Genomic DNA, 24381 nt, shown 5'->3' on the forward strand with positions numbered 1-24381 from the left:
TAAATGAGGAGGTTGCACCAGTACATTGTTGAACAGCCAAGGCTTTGGTCTATAATGATATACCTTCAGATTTTGTAATTTTACTAACGTTTCAGTTTCAAAATGAAAACCTGTTTTATCCAAATTCCCAAGAATCAGTGATTTACTTTGATATCTCCTCCAGACATGTTTTAAGACAAATACAAATCTGTTGTAGTTAATAATTTGTCTGATGTGGTTTTTCCACAGTTATATTAGTTAAATGTTCTTACAAATATATCTACTCCTCCTCCTCTCCCAGTAATTAGAGGAGTCTTTACATACCAAAAAAATACGCCGCTTGTTTGTGTACTGCATATTACTATGTCAAGTGAATTTTCAGTGTCGCTGAAGTTTCAAATGTCTGTGTATGTTTTGTCAGGTTCCGGATCCTGTGCAGTAAGATCATCAACCACGGGATGTTTGACCATATCGTGTTGGTCATCATCTTCCTCAACTGCATCACTATCGCCATGGAGAGGCCTCACATTACCACCGTCGTAAGTCTCAAAACACGTTTAAGAGCACCGACTCGCAATTCACCGCACACTATATAACTATTTGTTCTGTTAGTTTCTGTAAAGTCTGTGAAAAGATCCAACTCAAGTGTGTTGCCTTCACAGTCTTCAATGACAACCATAGAAAGAAGTGGAGAAAAAGTAAAGACAGGCTGAATGACGGGCAGTCAGGCAAAGAAGCATATATATATATATATATATATATATATATATATATATATATATATATATATATATTCCGTACAGTTTCTGAAACGTATGTGTTGAATCAGTCATAGCAAAACTTGGTGGCAGCTCCAAAAAAGTCCAAACAGAAATGCAAGAAAAAAAACCTGTCAGCAAGTCCAACCTTGATGACTGTTCAAACAAACACTTCTTCGCCCCAAAACAGAATTACTACTGTAGTTTGCTCTCCGCGGATAAAAAGCTGTGGGACACTTTGTATGCAGGGAACCACTCCTGTTTGACTGTGAGCCAGTAGCTGTGGGTAATGTGTGCTATACCCCTGTATCTACTGCACTGCATCATCAACACCACCCCCTCCTTAGCTAATGCACCAGCTCTTCAAAAAGAGGAGGGCTGGCTTGAATGCCTTGCAGCAACACACACGCGCACACGCGCACACACACACACACACACACACCCTAACTCTGTGTCCTTTCCTACTTCCAGCTATAACAGCTGAACACAGCCCAGCCGCTCCATGCATAAACACAATAATTATCACTGTTTGATTTTTATTTTTTTCACCGAGCGAGGTGTTCCGTGGATGGGCCTAATCGCAGATCGGTCTCGCTGGAACGCTCCATTCGGCTTTCTCTGCGACACAAACACGGAGGAGACGGTTCCGTTGTAATTGATTCAATTATCTGTCGGCTGGTGTACGTGGCTAATGTCCAGGAAAGGAGATGTTCAACAAATGGAGGCCGCCCCACAGGCAGCCCAATCTAATCAGGGTAGAGAGATCACACACATCGCCATCAGATCTAGATGGGATGATTTTTTTTTATATCCTCACTCATCTGGCGTGCACATACACACACGTCAGAAAGCAGTATTTTCGCACGTTTTTCAAATATTTGTCAGCTTCCTCCTGTGGCCAATGTGTCTGGTCTGCGCCCTGAGGTCCTTGCTGAAATGAGATGGAAATGTATGACGCAGCACGCAGTCCCGAAATAAGAAGAATGAGCAATCATCACAGTTTAATCTCGTTTGCCCCGGGTTGGTCATTGCACGATGCTACGTATTTGTTTACCTGTGTGGGTTGTTTTGAATTAATGAAGCCGTTTGTGGATTGATTTCCACTCTCTTGATTCTGTTTCGGCTGTGTGTAACGACCGGACATGTATAATGTATCAGTCCGCTGCTTCTCTTTTGAAGTCTGCTTTACGTCACCCATTTCACCAGCCTGACAGAAAAGACACATTATATTATTTAACTAGACATGCAGTCATTTCGTCAATTTAGTTATGGAGATAAAGTGTCTTAGTCACAACATTTTAGTATGGAATGCAGGCTGAGTAATTAGTTTATTGTCCTGGAAGTTATGTCACACACTTTGGATTTGGCTCGCAGTCGCATTGCTGTTTTGGTTTGGTGCCGGAGGTTGCCTGGATACTGTTCCCGTTGCTCAGTGGAAATGATCAGCTATGATTGTACCACCTATTATGATTTATTATTTCTAATTGAGCTAGGGGACAATACATCACTGTCTAGAGTTCTAAATGGAATCGTATCAGCATCAATTGTATGAAACACAATCAATCTGAAGTTTGCTGCAGCCACGTCATCAGCTCCAGACAGCGTTAAGATGGAGAGATGGCGTCAGTGCTACACGCTGGACCCGTGATGAAAGCGCTCCAGGAGGTGTGGGTTGACTTTTGTTTCCTGCTGCTAAGGAATACAGGAAATGTTTTGTAATTGCATAATTGAGTACCACATTAAGCAAGATTGTTATGTAATATTGCATTGCTGTACAGTGATCTACTAAATTATTGAATGTTTACAAAATGAATTACAGAATGTTGAGCTCCCTAAAAGTTGGAGAGACTTTAGCCTACCTTTCTCTCTAGCATGGGGGCTGCCGGTGTGCAGTAGATTACCTACTAGAAGTGTTGAGAATTGGGTATAGCTTGTGACTAGGCAAAGTCATTGCTGTTCTTTGACAAATATGTTCAGCATTAACGTTACTTCAAACCAGGCCAAGAAAGAAGGAGCTGCCCAGGCTGATCAGGCTTGTGGTTGTGAGTTGTGGTCAGGCACACTGGAACCAGGCGTTGAACCGGATACAACATCGCCACCATTCAAGATGAGGAATGAGCGGGAGACAAGAGCTGTTAACTGTACTCCTTTTGAGGGAGCTGGGGATCCTTGTCACCGTCTGTATCGTTTAATCTTCAGTCTTCTTTTTATTTATCTTTTTTATCCGTAACAGTTTGCCAAATTGATAAGTATACCGTTAATGTTACACGTGGGAAAAGTACAGTGAACCTAAGTTGATTCTGTGCTTAATTTTGATGGATAACGTTAGTTAGCTAAAACGGCTAACAACAGCTTACATGCTGTATTTCAGCTAATAGTTCATTTCAGTGGCCCAAAATAGAAGTACACCTAAGAAAAAAGTTAACTAAAGTAGATACCTTGCTTCATATTGTAGGCTAGCTAAAATGGCCACAGCTTAATGACATGAAGTATTTCAGCTAGTGCCTTGGTTTGTGTCTTTAAATGGAGGCCGTAACATATTTGGGGGCTCGTCTAAACGTGGTTTTCTGCTTTGAGTGGTATTAGTAAGCGTTGAAGTGTGGTAGAGCATTAATGGCTTTTGCTTTTTGCCTCAGCGTGTAGCTGTGCATTTTTGCTTTTGGCGCACTGGTGTTGCTAAACTGTATCATAGTTGTTTTGGGTGTTGCCTTGCCACCATGAGTTCTCCTTCCGGAAAAGAAGATGCTGGGGGTACAGCTTCGTCTGAAGGAGTTAGAACTTGAAATGCATCGCTTGGCGGTAAAAGACCATGGGCCCTATCTTGCAGTCAGCGCAATTGCCTTTTTACACCGACGCATGTATCATTCCTATTTTGCACCCGACGCACAGCAGACTTTTCCCTCCACAGACGCACGTCGGTAAATTAGGGAATGTATTTGCGCTCCCGGGGGCGGTTCAGCGAAAAGAGGAGGCGTGCTCCAGCGCAAACGTTACTTGGTGCTATTTCGCAGTTTCAGAAACCAATTCCGCCACTGACCAGGAAAAACCTGGTCTAAAGTCATAGGCGCTAGTCTAAAGTCAGTAGCGCATTATTCAGATGCTATTTTAGGGGTGCATGCTTGGCCATAATGTAGCGTGTGCACAACTCGCATACACTTCTCTCATCTACACGGACCCAGCAGTTCCCATTTTTGCAAACCATACATAATTACAAAGGAAAATATTACTGAAAATGCGCTTCAGGTGTTTGGATAGGTCAGGAACACTTTACAGTACAGTCCTCAAGAAGTCACAGCATTCTTTGTGGCTTGTTGTGATTTACACATTTCCATGAATCATGGATGTGTTGATGACATAAATGAGGAAATATTAGAGGACTTAAGGAGACGTGATGTTGAACTACGGCAGGATCTGGTCCGGGAGTAATGCGCGATGTGCTCCTGATGGAGCGGGTGGACGGAGATGGAGTGGGGTGAGGAGGAAGGGGCACAACATGTGCAGGTGGTGCGTTCGGAGGCCGGTATAATAGCAACAGCGCCCGAGATCCGCCCACAAAGCTACTTGCGTTTTGCGTTTCATACTTGCGTTTCAGATTGTTATAATAGGGCCCAAAGAGCTCGAAGGGGAACAATCCCACAAAATTGAAGTTGACAGACAGCTTCGTTTGAAGGAGCCCCTCCTCACCCATGGTGTCTGTCGCATGAATTTGATATTAACAAGGGTATTCGTTTGGTTGCTCCCTTTGGTGAGAGGGACGTAGATAAATATTTAACTTTGTTTCAGCGTGTCGCGAACACATTAGAGCGGCCTACGCATGTTTGGCCACTGCTTTAGCAGTTTGCGTGTTCACCGGCAATGCTCAAGAAGTTTATGCGTCCTTGTCACCTGAGTTGAGTCTGGATTATGACAAAGTCAAAGCAGCGACTTGGTGCCCGAGGCATATCGCCAACAGTTTCAGCAGTTCAAGAAAATTTATGTTGAATTTGGCCGTGACAAAGAAGTTATGTTCGATTGTTGGTGCCAGTCTAAAAACGTCATTGATTTTGGTGGTTTGCGTAATCTGTTATTTCTGGAAGAATTTAAGAAGCGCTTGCCAGACAAAATTGCCACTTACATTAACGAACAGAAGGCAGCCAAGGTCTCAGACGCCGCTGTCCTTGCTGATGAGTACATCCTCACACACAGAGACAAATTTTGAAAAATCTCACCTGTCTTTTGAACGTGGTGTTTTTGTAGCCAAATCTTTTACTTTCCCTGTAAAATCAAACTCTCGGGGCGAGATTAAGGCTAACAGTAAGGAAGTTGTGGACACTTCCGCAATGGCGCCGTTGTGTGGTTTTGCCACTGCCCTCTCGGCCCTCTCTGTCTCTCGGGTCTCAGATACTTATTGTAATATGCCTTTTAATGCCACTATTCTTGTCCACAAATGTATCAGCGGGCCTCCAGGTCAAAAATCGCCGCCTATGGAAATACTCCCTTGCTGGCAACCGGATGGACTGCGGCTTTTTGGTCAATTGTTAACCTTGTGTCTGGCATCCTTTTTCTTATATGTTGCATCCTCCAATGCCTTTTGAGCCATGGTTTGTTTTTTTAAATGGAGGCCATAACGTATCGCTGCAGAGCACGGGCCGCTACAGCTATTAGTATACAGTACATGCAAATATTTGGCTAGCAAGGTATATTTGTGTGACCTGCCTCAGCCAAAGTTAGCAGCGTGTAGGCTACAGCTGCATAATTATATACGGCTAAATTTCCAGCCTTTTGTCAGAATGTAATTGGCCTGACAGCACATTGAGGAAAACTGTTGACCTGGTGAATTCATGTCTCATTAAAGCATACAGCATGAATTTTCCCCTCTCTCTCTCTCTCTCTCTCTCTCTCTCTCTCTCCCTCTCTCTCCCTCTCTCTCCCCCTCCCCCTGCAGTGTACCTTTTTTTTTGCCCATGCCTGTTAGTTCCTAATGAATGAAAGTATGAAAACTTGTTTACCGAAATGGCTGCTGTCAAGCCTGGAATTTATAAACTCTCAACGCCAGTATTCCCAGTGATGCCATGCCTGACATTCCCATAGACGCTGCAGGACTGTGTTTGTTGTGTGTGTGTGTGTGTGTGTGTGTGTGTGTGTGTGTGTGTGTGTGTGTGTGTGTGTGTGTGTGTGTGTGTGTGTGTGTGTGTGTGTGTGTGTGTGATTTTGTGTTCCTCGGAGCATGGGTGATGGTAGTTGAAGGCCGTGGGAAAGGCAGCCACCTACACCCACTCACACGCACGCACACACATCCAGTACATAGACAGTCAGTGGCAGCTAGGATTCTGAGGGGAAGTAGAGTAAATAAGCAGTCGGCGAAGGGGTCTTATTCTTTTTAGCTTGCTTGTTTTCTCTCCCCAGTCCTTGTTTAGCTCAGTAAATAGGATCCCATTCTCCCCTGTGTTTCACACACACACACACACACACACACACACACACACACACACACACACACACACAATTGAGCCATGCTGCTTTAAGCATCAGGGAAGCATTGAGTGCAGTAATGTTCATATAGATGGATATCTAGCTCAATCTTGGTGGTATTGTCTTGCGTGCATGCTCACAAAACAAAATGACGGTGCTTGTTTTCGGAATTGACTGTTTATCTCTGATTTAAAAAAAAAATATAGGACAAGCTTGGTTCATTAGAAAACTGCCAATTTCAGCCTGTTTCTCAACACAACTGAAGCGTTTCACCAAGTGTTCCACAGGTGATATAATGCTACTTGTTCCCAATGCAATTGATTCAGTTTGGGGAATTCTTATAACAAGTGTCCTTACACTGGTCTTTTTTTCACCAGTAAAAGGAAACTTAAGATTCAAGACCCAAAGATGAGATGGCTTGTTTAAATTTCCCTGCAGTGCTAATAAACAGTAAACTTTATAATTGCCTGCCAGCCATCATTAGTGACTGCAACAGGGATGTTTGTACAAAGATGTTTTTCAGATAATGTGCGAGGAAAATAGCTCCTTCATACATTATTCAGATCCATTTCGAAGCACACAAAGAACAAACTCACTAGAAAAACATGCTTAAAACAGAAATGTGAATTTCAAATCCTTATCATGTGCCTCAACTCAACCAGGTCTCTCCTCCTTCTTGACTGCAGGAGCGGATCTTCCTAAAACTGTCCAACTACATCTTCACAGCGATCTTTGTGGCCGAGATGACTATAAAGGTGAGTTCCACTGACACATTAGTTTGTATAACCTGTCTGTGACGGTCCTCTTGGCTTACTTACTAAAGCCCAGTCCACCTTTTGTGAAAGCTTTAGGTCATTTTGTGATGGGATGCTACATATGAATTCTGGTGAATGGGTTTGTATGATATTTTGCGATAACTTTTGCACAACAATTCGTGTGATACCTTACGAAATTGTGCCGACCCCCAACCCCTAACAAGACAGTTAGGTTTAGGGGTCTTTACAGTTAAGTTGAGCCGACAAAAGGTGACTGTGAGCCGGGTAACGGTCAACGTGGCGTTTCAGTGGACGTTACAGTTGAGTTTAGGCGTCAAAAGGGGACCGTCATGTGTCGACAATAGTTACGTTTAGGCACCAAAACAACTAGTTAGGGTTAGAGTTAGGGTAGTGAACTACTACGACTACCATTGTAGTCACTGTTCCATTATCTTTATTATGACTATTAGGGTTAGGTTCATCACCCCCCCAACCGGCACCGTCAGACACCGCCTACCAAGAGTCTGGGTCTGCCGTTTTTCCTTGCAAATGTCGCAATATCCACTGCTAATGCTTGCTCTTGGGAGAATTACTGGAATTGTTGGGGCTTTGGAAATTATAGAGTGTGGTCTAGACCTACTCTATCTGTAAAGTGTCTCGTGATAACTCTTGTTTGATACTATAAATAAAATTGAATCGAAATAAAATTAGGTTGATGGCGCAGTGGATATGACATTATTCCTTTGGTGTGTCAACCAATGTGTCCCTGAGCAAGACACTTAACCCCTAGTTGCTCCAGAGGCGTGCAACCTCTGACATATATAGCAATTGTAAGTCGCTTTGGATAAAAAGCATCAGCTAAATGACATGTAATAATAATAACCCTTAGAAAAAAGATGGTGGTTTGTGGTTTTGGTTAAAACCACGGTTCCCTTGGGTATTACGCTTGGGACACGAACACCCGTTTCGTGGGTGAAAGTCTTGTGTTTTCCCCTTAAGTTCTTCCGGGACACTAACTCCACTCCCCCGCTAGAAAGCCCTGTGTTTTAGGACCCAACCCTTTCTCCCTACGCGGATCTTCTTTGCCTTAAACAGCGGCAGTCAATTTGGGGCATACAGCAATAAATACATACACAAATTACAGTGCATTACTTTTCGTAGCTATGCTATGGCCTGTGCCTGCCAATTGTTATCGCTTTAAAAAGGTACCTGTATGCTTTGCATTCTTCCATGAAGTCATCACTGACTTACGTTCTTACTGAGTTGACATCAGGTCCTATGCCACAAAATATTTGGTAGCTCAGGAATTTTTGGTACCATACGCCATCGTCTGTCTCCAGCTTTGAAAGAAAAACAAGATGAAGCATCTGTGTTCTTTCACAATGTAGACGTTTTGCATAAGATGGAGAAAACCGCAACGAGACTCCAAAAAACGGCTCAGACACAAAAGCTGCAGAGAAAATACAGAGTCTGCCTGATATCCACTTGCACTGTAAGCCCCCAAAAATAAAAATGACAACAGAGTTAAGAGGGAGGAAAGGGAGAGGAAGGGAAGGAAGCGAACGAGAGATTGAAACTCCAACAGACAGTGAACACACACACAGTGCGCACGCACACACACACACAGACACACACAGTGCTGAGAGCTGTTTCATAATGCTAAGCAGAGGATTGTCTCGCCAGTATTTAAATGGACCAGCTTTGAATAGAGGTCCGTGCAGGCGTGGGCAGGAGCAAGCGGAGGCAGAGGGGAGGAAGGTTCACTGGTGTCACTCATTCGATGCCTCTGTCTCTATTTTTGGTCCCAATGTGATTGCCGGGATCACAAATGTAGGGTCTGCACACAGAGTACTGGTGGTATCATTTAATTTTCAATTAATCTCTTTAAGCGTAGTGCAACATTGTAAAATGAACCCATATTTAACATAGAGGCCAAGATAAGAAGATGTTTTTTTCCTTTTTCTTTTACAACTTCCAAGATTTATCTTGTGTCCCTTTAAAGGGGACCCATCTCCTAGTTTGGGAACCACTGAACTCAACTGCATTACTGTATAGTTAAAACCAGCAACAACAGTAAAATGCCACTCGCATTGATACGTCAATATAAATAATAATGTTATCATAATATATCACAGGGGCCGTTTTTTCTGCAGAACCGGTACTTTTACTTTGGATACTTTAAGTATATCTTCCTGATATTATTTGTAGTGATCGCTGCTTTTTGGTCCTACACGTCCTGCGTCACAGACACCCCACCACAAGATTATCAAGTAAAAGCAAGAGGCTTCACTATGTTGGTTTTTGGTGTCCCGCAGGGAGTGTACCTTTACTTACGCTGAAAGCGGGATGTGTAATGGAGTACACTGTTATATTGGTACTGCTCTGATTATGTTTTCCACCACTGTTTCAAGTCCAAGCAGAATGTTATATTAGAATATGCAGCTGTTACATTATTGAAATAACTGGGCTACAATGTAATCATATAGGGCAAATGCACACATCAATGTACATCCACTAAATATGCTGTTTTTTGCATGCTCAGATTATTATTATATTTATATTATTATATTATTGGAGCTCTCTACTCTTGGTACAGCCTTGTTCTTTAGGAAAATGTGCTCTGGTATAGGATTTCGTCTCCCTTTTTGGCTGGCAGTAGTCATCCCCAGTCACTGCAGACCCAGAGGTCTGCAAGGCGCAGTGTATGGATGGGAGTGTTAGGATCCATGTGGAGCTGTACCAGTGTTGTAGTCAAGACCACCTAAACCAAGACCAAGTCCTCACCGAGACCAGAGTGTATCGAGACCGAGACAAGACCAAGACTTTGAGGGGTTGAGATTGAGTGAAGACCAAGTCTTTGAGGGGTTGAGACCAAGACCAGACCAAGGCTTTGAGTGGTTGAGACCAAGACCAGACCAAGTCTTTGAGGGGTTGAGACCAAGACCAGATCAAGACTTTGAGGAGTTGAGACCAAGACTTTAAGGAGTGGAGATCAAGTGAAAACCAAGTCTTTGAGCAGTTGAGACCAAGACAAGACCAAGACTTTGAGGAGTTGAGACCAAGACCAGACCAATACTTTGAGGAGTTGAGACCAAGACTTTTAGGAGTTGAGACCAAGACCAGATCAAGACTTTGAGCTGTTGAGACCAAGACCAGACCAAGACTTTGAGGAGTTGAGACCAAGAGCAGACCAAGACTTTGAGCGGTTGAGACCATGACCAGACCAAGACTTTGAGGAGTTGAGACCAAGTCAAGAAAAAGACTTTGAGGGGTTGAGACCAAGTGAAGACCAAGTCTTTGAGGGATTGAGACCAAGACCAAGACTTTGAGGAGTTGAGACCAAGACCAGACCAGTGCGAGTGATATGAAAGATCCACATTCCCATAAAAAAAACACCCACAGAAAACAAATTAAGATGTTTTTTTCATTCGCCTCTTCTATTGCCATTAGTACACCATGAGAAAAGCCTTGATAAAATAACCAGAAGGCAGTTGTGGTCTTGACCGGTCTTCCTCTGTATCCGAGACCGAGACAAGACAACAAAAAATGCAGTCATTCAAAACAAGACCGAGACCTTCCAAAAGTGGTCTTGAGAACGGTCTCGAGACCAAGACAAATCTTGGGTACCACTGCCATTACCATAACACTGAGCTGTAGCATAGCTAGACTCAACTTTAGCTTGTACATATCTAAAGGTAACCTCTGTGAAAGCTGCACGAAGCGTAGCCCGACATTTCGTTGCCACAATTCGGATATGCACAATTGAAAATCCATTAGACAACACTGTTGGATACCCGTAGGGTACAGATTTGATCATTGGCAAATTATCAAAGATGTTTTATAAATATTAATAAAGTTATGAATATGGTTATTAATAACTGTATCAAATCGACAAACAATCAAAATGGGGCACCACCCTGCAAGTCAGGGACCAATAATCAAACTGTGGAACAGTCTCATTTCTGTGAAAATCCTTTTAAAGGAAACAAAGGAAGGGGTGATTTCGAGCACGGACCGGATCAGCCAGCAATTAATACAACAAGTACACAAATAATCACAAGCAACTGCTAATTAAGTATAATAAGATGTATTAACTTCACAATTATCAGTAGCTAATCAATAATCCTTCAATAATAAACTTATATACCTTTTTACAATATCCCAACCAAAAACAAAACAAAAACAAAGCAGCATGGACACGTCTGTGTCTGTGTGTGGAGAGGGCGGTGTCGAAATGTAGTTCACTACAAAATGGCTACTCCGGTGAGCTGCACATAACTATTTTGCCTCAAGAGGGCAGTAGTGGTGCTGCTAGGCAACGTGCACGCTTCTTCAGTATGGTAGTTCCTGTGTTAGCTCTGTACAAACGTAAGCCGATTCCACGTGGCTAAGCTAGCAGCGTTAGCTTGGGAGCTACGTGGCTAGCCTGTGTCGTGTGTGTGTGTGTGTGTGTTAGTAAAAGAAGAAAGAGAAGAAGTGTAAAGAAAAGAGGCACTCTGATCTTAGTTATCGATAACCACTCCAGTGGCTAACAGCTGATTTACCGCGATTAGCTCGCGGACAGTAACTAAACTCTGTGAAAGGAGTGACTTAGCAGGTAGCGATTACAGTTATACCCAGCTACTTAATACAACAACAGTATCGTGATCACTGATACATTCACAGAAAACAGATTAATAATCACGTATAGACCAGTACATAATTAAAATCACAGATCACATTAATGGCAACAAGTGTTAGCGAACCCTTTGCTCATTAATAAAACACACTAATAATCTCTGCGCAGACGTAAGCCTTTTTACTGTGCGTTCAGTCCGTTTGTTCCTGTCCATAGATTTCCACAGAAATGAAACAGAGCGGGTCCCTGGCGCTCGTCAGTGGGCACGGAGAAACTTCCCTCCAACAAAGCAGCAAGGGGGGCAAGTTTAGTCAACTTTGAGAAGAAAAACGTTGTTTCCTTCTCACTGCAGATATGAAAGCACTGGTGCGAAATAAAATCCACTTTCTCCAGAAAATGGAAGTTCAGTACAAGCGCTTGCGTGTCTCCTGTCAGCAACGTGAGTTGCGAGTGAAGACAACAGGATTTTGGGTGATCAGGCTTATTTATAGGTCAAGACTCCATGCTGTGTTTATGGTCCCGCTGACCCAATAGGAAGACTCAAAACTCTTGAAAGTGTCTAGACTACAATCTTGTAGTTCTAGTTAGTTAGTTGTAGAGGTGTGAATTAACCAGGCTTTGGGGTTTGCATACAGGCCACGATTCCTTTGTCTCTCTGGTCAGCTCAATCTGAGTCCTTTTTGGTTAAATCAGGTTTAACCAGCTTCTTGGTCCCCAACAACACAAAGCTACTCTGTCCTTACTCAAAAACAACAAACTCTCCCCGGAACTCCTCTCCCCCAACTCAAGTTACACATGTAAATTCCAAACTATATATTAATTCATTGTTCCACACCTCTGTCTTCCAGCAAGTCACCTCACGAGATTTCAGAACGAGATGTCACCATCTTACCATAATGTAGGCAGACACTTATAACAATCTGAGCCTGTCAGTGTGAAAAACAGCAAACAGTGAACATTTGCCCTATAGGATTACAGCTCAGCCCTATTCTGAAATACTGAAGTTTGATCAGCCTCTTTGATGACACCCATTCATATACACAGTACCTACTGTTAGGCATTGATTAGCATCAACTAATGTAAATTATTTTCTATCCATGTCCCTCTGTCTCTCTTGCTCTCTCATCTCTTCAGTTACATTAGGTGTTAAGGAATGCATTAAGCAAAAATAGCTGCCGTGGCCTGATTTAATAAGTTTCAGCTACAAGCAAAAAAACAAGTCAGCCAGTCTCTATTATTTTCGGGAATGCAAATTGCTTTATGGGCAGAATAAATGATGAGTGGACCTATAGAACTAGAAATTAGGTTTGGAAAAACTTTTATGGTCTCGGGTGCCAAGTTCCAAGTAAAGAATCGCTCTACAAAGTCAATAAGATGTGCATATCGGACATTAAGCAATGACTCATAATTAAAACCAAACAAAAGATGGCTTGATAACAAACAAATCTGGGAATGCGCTGACAAAAACATTGACGTATCATTTTATTTTATTTATACTATGTATATTGCATTATGTGTTATATGAACCTGTGTCTGCAATAAAGTTTATATATATATGGCGCTTATTTTGAGTTGATATTTCACTTGAAATATACAGTGTCCCATCCATATTGGTACTGCAGCAGTTATCTACTATGTCAGTGACATACAGTAACTACACTGTGCTACATGTTCATGCACCATGCCTCTATGTCCTATTTGTGTCCAGATTGTAGCTCTGGGCTGGTGTTTCGGGAACAAGGCCTACCTGAGGAGCAGCTGGAACATTCTGGATGGGATGTTAGTGATGATCTCTGTTATCGACATCCTGGTGTCTCTCATCTCCAATTCTGGTACCAAGATCCTGGGCATGCTCAGAGTGCTGAGGCTGCTGCGGACCCTGAGGCCGCTACGGTAAGTGGCTCACTCTCCCAGGGATGCCGAAATGTATACACAAACACACTGAGAAAACAGACAACCACCCTTAAACTGTTGATAGGAATTATAAAACAAAGTCTTACTAGACAATACTTCTACAAGACCGTGGACATATTTTGTGGGTAATATTAAAAGACCAGAACTAACCCGATATATATATAGATTTGACACAAAGATGGAGGTGGAAAAAACTGAGCTTTTGGGAGATTTGAGAGAGTGTTTTTGTTTGTGTGTGTGTGTGTGTGTGTGTGTGTGTGTGTGTGTGTGTTATGTTGTTATGTCAGCGTGTACACAATTGCATAGTTATGTTTATTTGAGAGGAATTAAGGCGGAAATCACCAATTTGGAGACTATTTGTACTTAGATCTCCAGGGTGTTTGGGTGCAGAGGGAAATCAAGAATGTCAGTCGTTGCCAGGGCTCAAATTTAACCATTGTCCCAAACCTTCCCATAATACGATTTAAACCGTCCCAAAGTAATTGCTGGCTGCCCTAATTATATTTATAATAACAACAATAATAATGATAATAATAAATTACTAATAGTACTAGTAGTTAATAGTTTTTCTAAAAGTCAAAATCACTAATTAAAAGTGATGCTTGGAATTAAAAAAACACCATGGCAATTATTAAATTATAAATGAACTGCATTTTATTTAAAAAAGAATACTCATCATAATAATAATGCATTGCATTTATCGCTTCTCATAAAACACATTGATTAAGGTCTTACCAGGCTGGACATGCAGTGGGCCAAATTATGCAACCCCTCTATAATGCACAGTCTCCTCCCTACCATCAAGTAAATTACTTAGCGTGTCCTTCACATCATGCCTATTTCCCTCCGTGAATATGGAGGCGTTATTATTTTCCTTGCAATATTTTCCTATTTTCCTCATACTGGGATACACATTCGTTGCGACTGCCACATAATGTATCTCCTCTCTGTAAAGCACAGATGCTGCCCTATTATCAAGTATTGTATTTGTTATATACTTTAGTCTATATCATGCCACTAAACCTATCCCCTCTCTAGATTGCACCTATGCTACTATCAAGTATTTTATCTTGTGTCTACTTCAGATAATGCCTCATCATCTTCTCGCTGTGTGTGTGTGTGTCACACTCTTGAATTGTGTACTCTCCCCCAATTTATTGACAATTTCGTTAGTAATTAATGTTCTTATTTTTTTTTTTTTTAGGCTAGGTCTACCTTCCAGTCCGCAACCATCCCAAAATATATTGCTTTTTATTGTCCATGATATTTTGTTCCCTCCACGGGACAGCAGGACACCCTTACAGATCCCCTATTATGCGTTTGGGGATTTTCCCGTCTTTTAGCGTGTCATATAGTTTTCTATGTATGTAATAAACGTATACAGTACAAAAAAAAAACACATTTCACTCCGAGCTTTCTCTCCCACAGACAGCACTTTTTCTCAACTGCCTAAAAGCGGCTCGCCAACATTCCTGTTTGAAATTTCTCAATTAGTGATGTCACTGATTGAGAATGCCAGCCCAGTTTTTTCCGAAGTGCTGCCCATTGGTGCTGCCTGAGCAAGCACAGCCCGCCCTGACCCAACCGGCTTGTTTGAATTTGGTTGACCAATCACAACAGAGTGGGCCCGCTGACCAATCAGAGCAGACTGGGCTTTTCAGGAAGGCGGGCCAAGAGCTCAGACTGATTGTTTGTGACAGAGGAGCTGCAGCAATTGGCACTATGAGAAACATATTATGTTTTTTGAACATCAAAGCATGTAAACCTATTCTAGTATACCCCAAGAGTACAAATATGATGCTGAAAAAGAAGGATAACAGGGTCTCTTTAAGTTAGAGCCCTGGTCTTTGCAAAAAATCAGACAGGGGCTTCACGTGTGTGCACTCCTTAGTGCTTAGTTTTAGCCTCACTGTGTGTTCCAGTGTGTGCCATTTTCATGTGTGAGGCATCATGCTTGACTTGGCTTACAGCCGCATGCTTGGTGTCTCATCTCGTGAAGGGGAGCTCTCGAGGCTTCGCCCTCTCTTTAATATTTATCACGGTTCTCGGCAAGAGCACAAAAATCAAATATTAATTTTCTTCCTGCAAAATGTACCCAATAAACATCACTGATCTTTTCTGTCTTCTTTTTGCTTTCATAACTTCCACCTCTGACATGAAAGTGAGCTCTTTTGCCGAGACTTATTTCGCTCTCCATGCCTTCAAACTGTTTCTTTCGTCTTTGACTTCATACTGTAACACTTGTGTGTGAACCAGATAGTTAACGCGAAAGTGCTTCAAATGATGTTTGTGTGTATTGTGCGTACTCTGTGTGTGTGTGTGTTTTTTAATGAACATTCATTTGTCTGTTACACAGCAGGACTCAAGTCCCTGTCATGTGCATGTGATAATCATTTGGGTCAAATCAGACCAGATCAATTAGCCCTGAATGAAATGACGCTTTGTATTTTTATCTGCTTTGTGCCTTGTTGACACTCAAGAATACCACAACAGAATTTGATAACAAGCAATGATCGATGAGTAGTAATTGTTAGAGTCTTAGCAGGACAGATGATAATTCCAGTTTATTACTATTGCGTCTCTTTCTCTAAGTTTGGGATATAATTATTGATGCGTTAAACACTTGACATTTGGGAACTCTGCCACATTGCTCAAAGGTCTCACAGGGAGAGGAACACAAGCAGACAGACAATCATACAGGCTTTAAACAAAATCCCAGATTTAGCCAAAGTGAATGGTAAAAAGTAGGATTGGGCATCGAGAACCGATTCCTACTTGGAATTGTTAAAAAAATTACGATTCCAGTAGAATCGTTTCTTTATTGGAATCGTTTGGAATCATTTCGAGGATTTGGTTTCAAATCCGATCATCGCTTCCCTATTTAACATGTGCAAGTTTTGGTTTCTGAAGCGGCCAGGCGCTTGTTGTGTTGCTTTATTTTACGTTGAAAAAGCTGTAAAACTGCAAACCACCACTGAATCAAAATAAAACTTTCCTCTTATTTGTGAAAATAGGCATGTGACCCGTTTCAACTAACAGAATTGTTAAAATCCAAACGATGCCCAACCCTAGTAAATGATTACCCAGCTCAAAGAGTATAGAAGTACCAAGAGGCAAAACTCAATAGAATGTTTTGTTGCGTTGGATTGGTGTATCTGAACAGGGAGCTGTGGATTTTTGCAAATCGGCAATTGGCACTACAATAGGTGCAGGTGGTGCCAGAGCAGCCAGATTTTTTTTTTTTAATTACCTGCTTCATGTAGTTCTACTCATACCTAGGGTCAGTTTCAGCAAATATCACAGAAAGATAGTTTTATATGTCTTACCTACCGCACCTTTAAGTTGAGCCGACAAAGGGGTCTGTAACACAGCGACAATAGTTTAGTTTAGGCACCAAAACAACTAGTTAAGATTAGAAAAAAAGATTGTGGTTTTGGTTAAAACTCTGGTCCCATTAAGTAGTACTCCCGGGACACGAACACCCGTTCCCTGGGTGAAAGTCCGATGTTTCCCCCTTAACTTCTCCCAGGACATGAACTCTGCTGCCCCGCTAGAAAACCCTGTGTTTCAGGACCCAACCATCCACCCGACCTCCTCCTTTGCGTGCTTTTACAGCAGCAATCAATGTGGTGCATACAATTATAAGTACATGGAATACATACGAATTACAGTGCATTCGTTTTTTGTGGCTATATGTACGAATGGTTCATGAGAACAGCCAGCATAGGTGAACGTACAAGCGAGTGGGATGAGGGTCTTTTGCTATAGCAGCAGCAGACAGTATGGCAGCAAAAGATTAAGCAGATACAGTACAGGCCAAAAGTTTGGACACACCTTCTCATTCAATGTGTTTCTTTATTTTCATGACTATTTACATTGTAGATTCTCACTAAAGGCATCAAAACTATGAATGAACACATGGAATTATGTACTAAAGAGTGTGAAATAACTGAAAACATGTCTTATATTTTAGATTCTTCAAAGTAGCCACCCTTTGCTTTTTTTGATAACTCTGCAAACCCTTGGTGTTCTCTTAGGCCTAGTCCACACGGACACGGGTATTTTTATAACCGTGACTTTTTTTACGCGGTTCGGCCTTCCGTCCACACGAAAACGCAGTTTCAGGGCACTGTAACCGAACATTTTTGAAAACTCCGGCCAGGGTGAACATTTTCAGGAACGCCGGTTACAGTGTTGACGTGTGGACAGTATAACCGGGTTCTTTTGCCTTGCGACGTCAGAATGTGCGCCGTTATCCGCTGTGTTTGACGTCATATTGTGCGCCGCTAACTGCTTTGTTGATGATTCTTTGCAATGGCTTGACAGCGTGTTTTTGCATTTTCATGTGGACGGAGATTTATTTTAAACCGAGCATGTGTGGACGTTTTTCTTTTTTTTTAAAACGGAGGAGAAAAAACTCCGGTTATAAAAATACCCGTGTCCGTGTGGACTAGGCCTCAATGAGCTTCATGAGGTAGTCACCTGAAATGGTTTTCACTTCACAGGTGTGCTTTGTCAGGGTTAATTAGTGTTTTTTTTTTCCCCCTTATTATTGAAAAAGCAAAGGGTGGCTACTTTGAAGAATCTAAAATAGAAGACATGTTTTCAGTTATTTCACACTTTTTTGTTAAGTACATAATTCCATATGTGTTCATTCATAGTTTTGATGCCTTCAGCGAGAATCTACAATGTAAATAGTCATGAAAATAAAAAGGAAACTCATTGAATGAGAAGGTGTGTCTAAACTTTTGGCCTGTACTGTACTTCACACAACGTACTTCAGAATATGGTCTGGTTGCCACTGTGGTGCATGATTACTGCAGTTAAAAAGCGGGCTTGTTTCAAATGAAGTGTAAATGTGACATTAAATAGTGCATTTGGAGCTTTCTTATTATATGTGGTGCAATTGTGACAAACGGAGCACTTGAAAAAGAGTACCTGATTCTTACAGCTGTTAAATCCTCTTATTTAATCCCCAGAGGGCAGCAAGGCTGGGGCTGTATTAATGTCGAGTAGGGAAGGTTTTAAAGTCAGATTAAAAAATATGTATCAAATACAAGCGGAAATTGGACACATTTTAAGTTTGGGGGGGGGAGGTATTCCCGAGAGCAAAGGGCAACCATTCCTCTAGGCAGTGATGTCTTCAATGTGAGAAAAATGCAACGTGGCAGATAGAAATGGGATTAGGACGATCGTATGAAGGGAAGCATAAAGTGAGTGAGGGAGAAACGAGAGGGTGGAGAAAAAGAAAGAGAAAAAGGCAGAGGAACAGGCTGAGCATGGTTGCTTTGCCCTCTCCGCCGCCGAGGCTGCAGATGAGTAACACAAAAGCAATACTGTAAAATCATTTTTTATGGTTGTTATTAACTTTCAATCCAAAAGGCGGAGCACAGCATTAAAAGCTATAGCATGCTGCTGTGGGTATACTATATGTGTATGGCACGCACTTAAAACCCTGTTAGAGATAATTCAGTCTGGTCAACACAGTGGAATTACTGCTTGGGTTCCATTAAAGCCATGTTTCAGTTAAAGTAATGAATAAGCATTCTTTTGGGTAACATTTGTGGAGCTGCTGTACAAGTGCTTCTGCCAAACTCAACAACACAAAGTCAATCTATTGATTAACAAGGTTGGATCTGTTTGTTAGTTACCTAAGATGTAGTCTCACATTGCCAAAACCTTCCTCCACAGCGCTGCCGAGGAGGGTCTGGCTAGTCCACACAACATGGGAGAAAAACGTGCTCTTGTATATTGGCATTTCTTTAACCCAATCACACTCATCTTGGGTTAGGGGTTAGGGGGTTAGGTGTAGGAAAAGTTATCTCGATGGCTTGCCCCACTTTGTCTTGCCTGACTGAGCAGTTAATTGGAAGCCAAAGGCAGATGCACTGGCCGGCGCACGTCACTCCCACACTTAATTATTTTTATGCCACATGGAATTTGCATAATCATGCTTGTAGGCTTTTTCATGTTTTCTTTAAATTGCAGAGGGTTAGGGGGTTAGGGTTAGGGTAATTAAGTGCAGGACGGAGCAACGGTGCCTCTGCAAAATAGCCTTGGGGAGGAACTTTTTTGGGTGGAACCTGTTTACGCTCAAAAGTTGTTTTAGGCGTGCAACAGAAAACTCAGATTCAACAAATAGTCCGTCTAGCTGTCTGGATTTACCCTGCAGGGATCTGAGGAGCAGTTAACCATAGTCCTCAGAAATCCACCAGGTGAGGGACATCTTGCCACAATGAGGGACATCCGGCAGAATTTCCTCCGGCACGGAAAAGAAACATCGTCGATCTAGACTACCTAAGATATGTACGCTGGAGACTGGTGGCAAAAAAAATATGGCATATCTTCTGCACACAAATGGCCAATTTGGAAATGTGTACGAAGTATGCTACAGAATGAACACATAATCTTATACAAAAACACCATCTCATAGCTACAAAAGTATCGTACTGTGCATTAGAGCTACGACTAAGCCCAAAAAAATCAGGTCAGACCCTTCGTGAACTTGCATAATTTCTGTCCAAACCCGAACCACGGCAGGAGTTTTGGGCCTGAACCTTCCTTTTTTGCGTGTAAGATGAATAGATATCCAGAAGATGGCAGTCACACACAGCACTACACAGGTTATACATGATATATGACATTACATAGACTATTAGGTCTGCAAAAGACGGAAAAAAAACTTGGGCGAACCCGACCCGATTGAAGCCCGGCAAAATGTACAGCCCGGCCCATGCCCAATCGGGTTTGGGCAGAGAATGATAGCTCTACTCTGCATAACCACATCTGCGCAGACACGTAGTTGCAGTTTAGGCAGGTCGTTGTTTTCCTGAAAGAGTGTGGACATTACTGGGACATCTTCTCCCTTAAGTCTCGCTGGCTAAATTAGAAATAAAAGAAGCGTATTTTAAAAATTTTGCTCTTCCATCCCAAGTCAGTACGATTTAAGTCCGTAAAGATAGTAGAAAGTCAGTTGACAAAATTTTAAATCGTCATAGTCAGTGGAATGATTAGAAATCAACAGCCCAAATTGTCTGTCTGAGTAATTGAAAAAAAGTTAAAATTAAAGTCTCTTACGAAGACACATAGATGATAAATGTGTCAGTCATTTAAAAAAAAAATAAAAAATAAAATAGTCTATAATGGCTATAATGTCTGTCACATGAGTTACATTTTTATGGGTAAAGACTTACAGTTTTAAAAAAAAAACTGTCTAAATTGTGCCTGTTCAAACAGACCACAAGTCAGACGTCGCTTTTCATGCTGCTTCTGTGTAAATTTGGTTATCAGCCTGTTGTCACTCCAGTTTGATTTGTGGCAGACCCTCGCTGGCTGTTTGAATTAAACATGAGCTTGTCTGTGTTTTCCCCTCTGGCAGTGCAGTTCACTTGGGGTTCACACTGGCAGCAGCGTCGGCATATTCTGGAATCGCTTGCTACATGTGTTTGTGTAATTGCAGCGGAATATAATGACAGATTTCTTTAGGTTTGAACATTGATTAACCCAACTCAACAAAATAAATATTTTTAGACATTTAACTGTGGAAAATGTGACAAATTACCTTTTAAAATAGGGCCCACACTATTAAAATGCTATATTACCTATAAGTTAATTATGTTTGTTAAACATAGTAAGCATCCAGTCCCAAGGGACTCGTCTTAACCACTGAACGTAATTTCTAGGAGACAGGGTTAAAAAAAAAACTTAGTTCAAGATTTAACATTGTATGGACTTTACTATAAACGCTGCAGTGCAGTAAGTAGTAGAACAGTGACACACTGGTGTTGTCTCTGTACTTATTTGAAATAAAATGAAACAATTTTGAGTTTAAAGTACCAGTTAATATCAATTGGTGGGTGTCCACATCATATAAACCAAGCGAAAAGTGGATGAATTAAATAATTTGTCCGTGTGTGTGTGTGTGTGTGTGTGTGTGTGCGCAGCTGTCTGTTGCTGTTCATTTCTCATTAAAGATATTAATGACAGCATTACTATGCACAAGAGAGGGCCCACAAGGGTGCTTGGGCGTGTGTGTGTGTGTGTGTGTGTGTGTGTGTGTGTGTGTGTGTGTGTGTGTGTGTGTGTGCGCGTGTGTGTCAGAATGATGCATCAGCTTTGTTGAACAGGACACACACACACACACACACACACACCTCTGCAGTCATTCAACAACCCCACAACCGGAACTGAGGGCCAGTCTCAGGGAAGGCCCAGATTTCTGTACCCTGTGTCACCAAGTAGCACTTTTATGTCAGCGAACAGCACCTGCACCTCATCGACAACTCAGCTACAGCCTAGAACCCCCCCCCCTTTAAATGAGACAAATATCAATCAAAATCTCTCCAATTCAAAACAATTAAAAAAGTTCATGTAAAACGTTGGAGTGTTTAGCTGAGAGCCAGGCGTTTCCCATCATGCCCTGGGCCTTTCAGTTGGTGGAGAGCAACCGCGGCGCCTGACTCTAAAAAAAACGCGGCCGCCTCGATCCAGTGAGGTTACCGTTGCCCACGTGTGCGTGACGTCACATGTAACCATCTCAAGGTGTTCGGTGTTTTAAGCCCCCAACGTCGTCTTCCAGGCAGCGCTGCATGGAAGGCACTAGGGTTAGTCAAGAGTTAGGTTAGGGTTAAAACACAACGCCCCGGGATGGGCGCTCGGAGGGGCACGGGCACAAGGGGTTAGGTGGGGGCTTAAAACACCATCGAGTGTATGCTGTTTGACCCTCACTCATCGTACGTAACAGTGCTGACGATGGCCAATTAAGTCGGCGCATAATTAGATCATGTTTGTGTGACACCTGAACTCATTGGCTTACGGTTTACTTTAGCAAGTCGCTCATTTACCGTCGGGCGCGAGAACAGCGAGTGGCAGTATGTGACAGCTGGAGGAGAAGGACAGCTGCGGGTTGAGAAAGAGGAGAGCAATGTGGAGCGAGAAAGAAGGTTTCGAAAAAAAAAAAAAAAAAAAAAAAAGTCAGAAAATAGCACCTGCCTCATTTTTTATTCCCTCTGTATCCCTGCTACCATCCAGCCCTGCTCTCCTCCCTCCGTCCCCCTATTTCTATCTCCCTGCGTCTCTTAATTACACCCGGAGTTTGCACTGTGTGAACACGCCCGCCCCTTACTGCCCGACTTGTTGTTCTCCTGCCCCGGTGCGAGCGGTATGCTGGTGGAGCAGAGAGAGAGACGGGTGGTGCACGTGTGCAGGTGTGGTGCGTGGCGGCAGACTCTTCCCCTCTCCTTTTTGTACAGCACACAAACCAAGGACACGCTGCGAAAGCACTTTGAAATTATGCAGAGAGGTACATTAGAAGAAGCGAGGACTAACTTTTCTCCCTCGGGCTCCCTCCATCCAGCTCCTCCTAATCCTCCTTTTTTTTTCCCCTCCGTGTCATATGCAAATAGACTTGGATGGAGAGGAGCCTATCGCAGTGTTTGTCCTTCACGTAGCGCATAATCGGAGTACGCTGACTTCCAATAAGAGGCCTGTCTCTCCTTCGTTCCCCTCCTTAATACGCCTTTTCACTTCAGCATATTTGTCAGAGTAGAGCTTTAAAGAAGAACATGATATAAAGAGGTAGAGAGGTTAGCCTGTGATCCGATAGCCTGGCTCCGCCATTCTACATACTTCCGCTCAATTTTCATTTTCCTTCAGTATGTCGTCTGGGTTTGCGGTATATTCGTGGGCCAAATCTTTACCGGTCCAATCAGTGAACAGAGGGAGTGGCTGAGAACGATGACGTTGAGGTCGTGCGCTAGTTTGAGTTGTAGTTCTGTAATGGCGGCGGAGAAAGATGCGAGCGAAGCCATTCGGTCCGTTGTGACAACGCTGCCGAATATCCAGAAGTTAAAGTCCGAGCAAGACCAACCTTTGCTGAGTTGTGTTGGTGGCCATGATGTTGTGGCCCTCCTCCACCACGGGGTTCGGGAAAAGTTAGATTTTCCAGCTCGCTCCGTTAGTGGTGAAGGAGTTAGCTAAGGCTAACGGTAGCGATGCTAAGCCAACGTCATGACCCAACGTTAGCGATTGGTTATGGCAGATCCAGAGTGGCTCTGGGCAGATCCAATAGTTTTAATCTTAATCAGCAGAGTACCCGCCTTCAGGGAAGTTAACACTTGTCAATGGAGAGAGGCCAGACTCTCTGGACAAATGAAAGAGGACTGAGCTGTAAACCATGTGGGGGCCGATATCGATACCGATTATTTGTAGTTGACGAAACCGATAAGGGATATTTGGAACTGATAAGCATTTACTATAAAAATTGAAAATCTTTTAGTCAAAAGTAACATTTTGGAATGTTACGAACTTCAACACGAAAGTTTGTTTAAATGCTTCACGCAAGTATGTAATACAATTTAAACATTAAACATAATACAAAGTAAAAAAATATCAATAAATCATTATACAAATTGCTTCCTGAAGTCTAAACATATATAGTTGTTATGCAAGTCTTTCAGACTGCTTACAGAGCTGTAGCGGAGCCAAAGTAGCGCAGTTTTTGGTACAGTTAATCTGCCTATTGCCAAATATTGGCCCAGATAATCAGCCAGGCCGATAATTGGTCAATCCCTAGTTTGTCCTTGATCGACTCTGCAAACTCACTGACTTCCCCAATATGTTGCACTTCTATTCATTCTCTTCTCAAGCTAGTTCTTCTTTTTTTTTTTGTAACTTTGTAAGATCTTAATTGTTTAGAGAGACATTATATTAGATTTGATTACATTAGAGTAGCTATACTTTATTGATCCCAAAGTGAGACATGTCACCGCTACAGCAGCAAATAGAAGACAGTCATAGACATACAGAATATACAAGAAATAATGAATAGGATAGAATACGAGAACCAAAATATACAAAAATATACACAGGAAACAAATGTACAATTGTATATACAATTGTGGCCAAT

General features: G+C 42.2%; 1 protein-coding gene across 1 annotated transcript in view; it reads left to right on the forward strand.

The window, feature by feature from the left end:
* The window catches only part of cacna1g (calcium channel, voltage-dependent, T type, alpha 1G subunit), a 370250-nt gene that overhangs the window by 273813 nt on the left and 72056 nt on the right, over nt 1-24381 (forward strand). Inside the window, exons 20-22 of the mRNA XM_028567497.1 lie at nt 401-518; nt 6875-6943; nt 13270-13454. Coding sequence (XP_028423298.1) covers nt 401-518; nt 6875-6943; nt 13270-13454 — 372 coding nt within the window. The remainder of the gene's footprint in view (nt 1-400; nt 519-6874; nt 6944-13269; nt 13455-24381) is intronic.

Source organism: Perca flavescens, chromosome 21 (assembly GCF_004354835.1).
Source record: "Perca flavescens isolate YP-PL-M2 chromosome 21, PFLA_1.0, whole genome shotgun sequence".
NCBI lineage: Eukaryota > Metazoa > Chordata > Actinopteri > Perciformes > Percidae > Perca > Perca flavescens.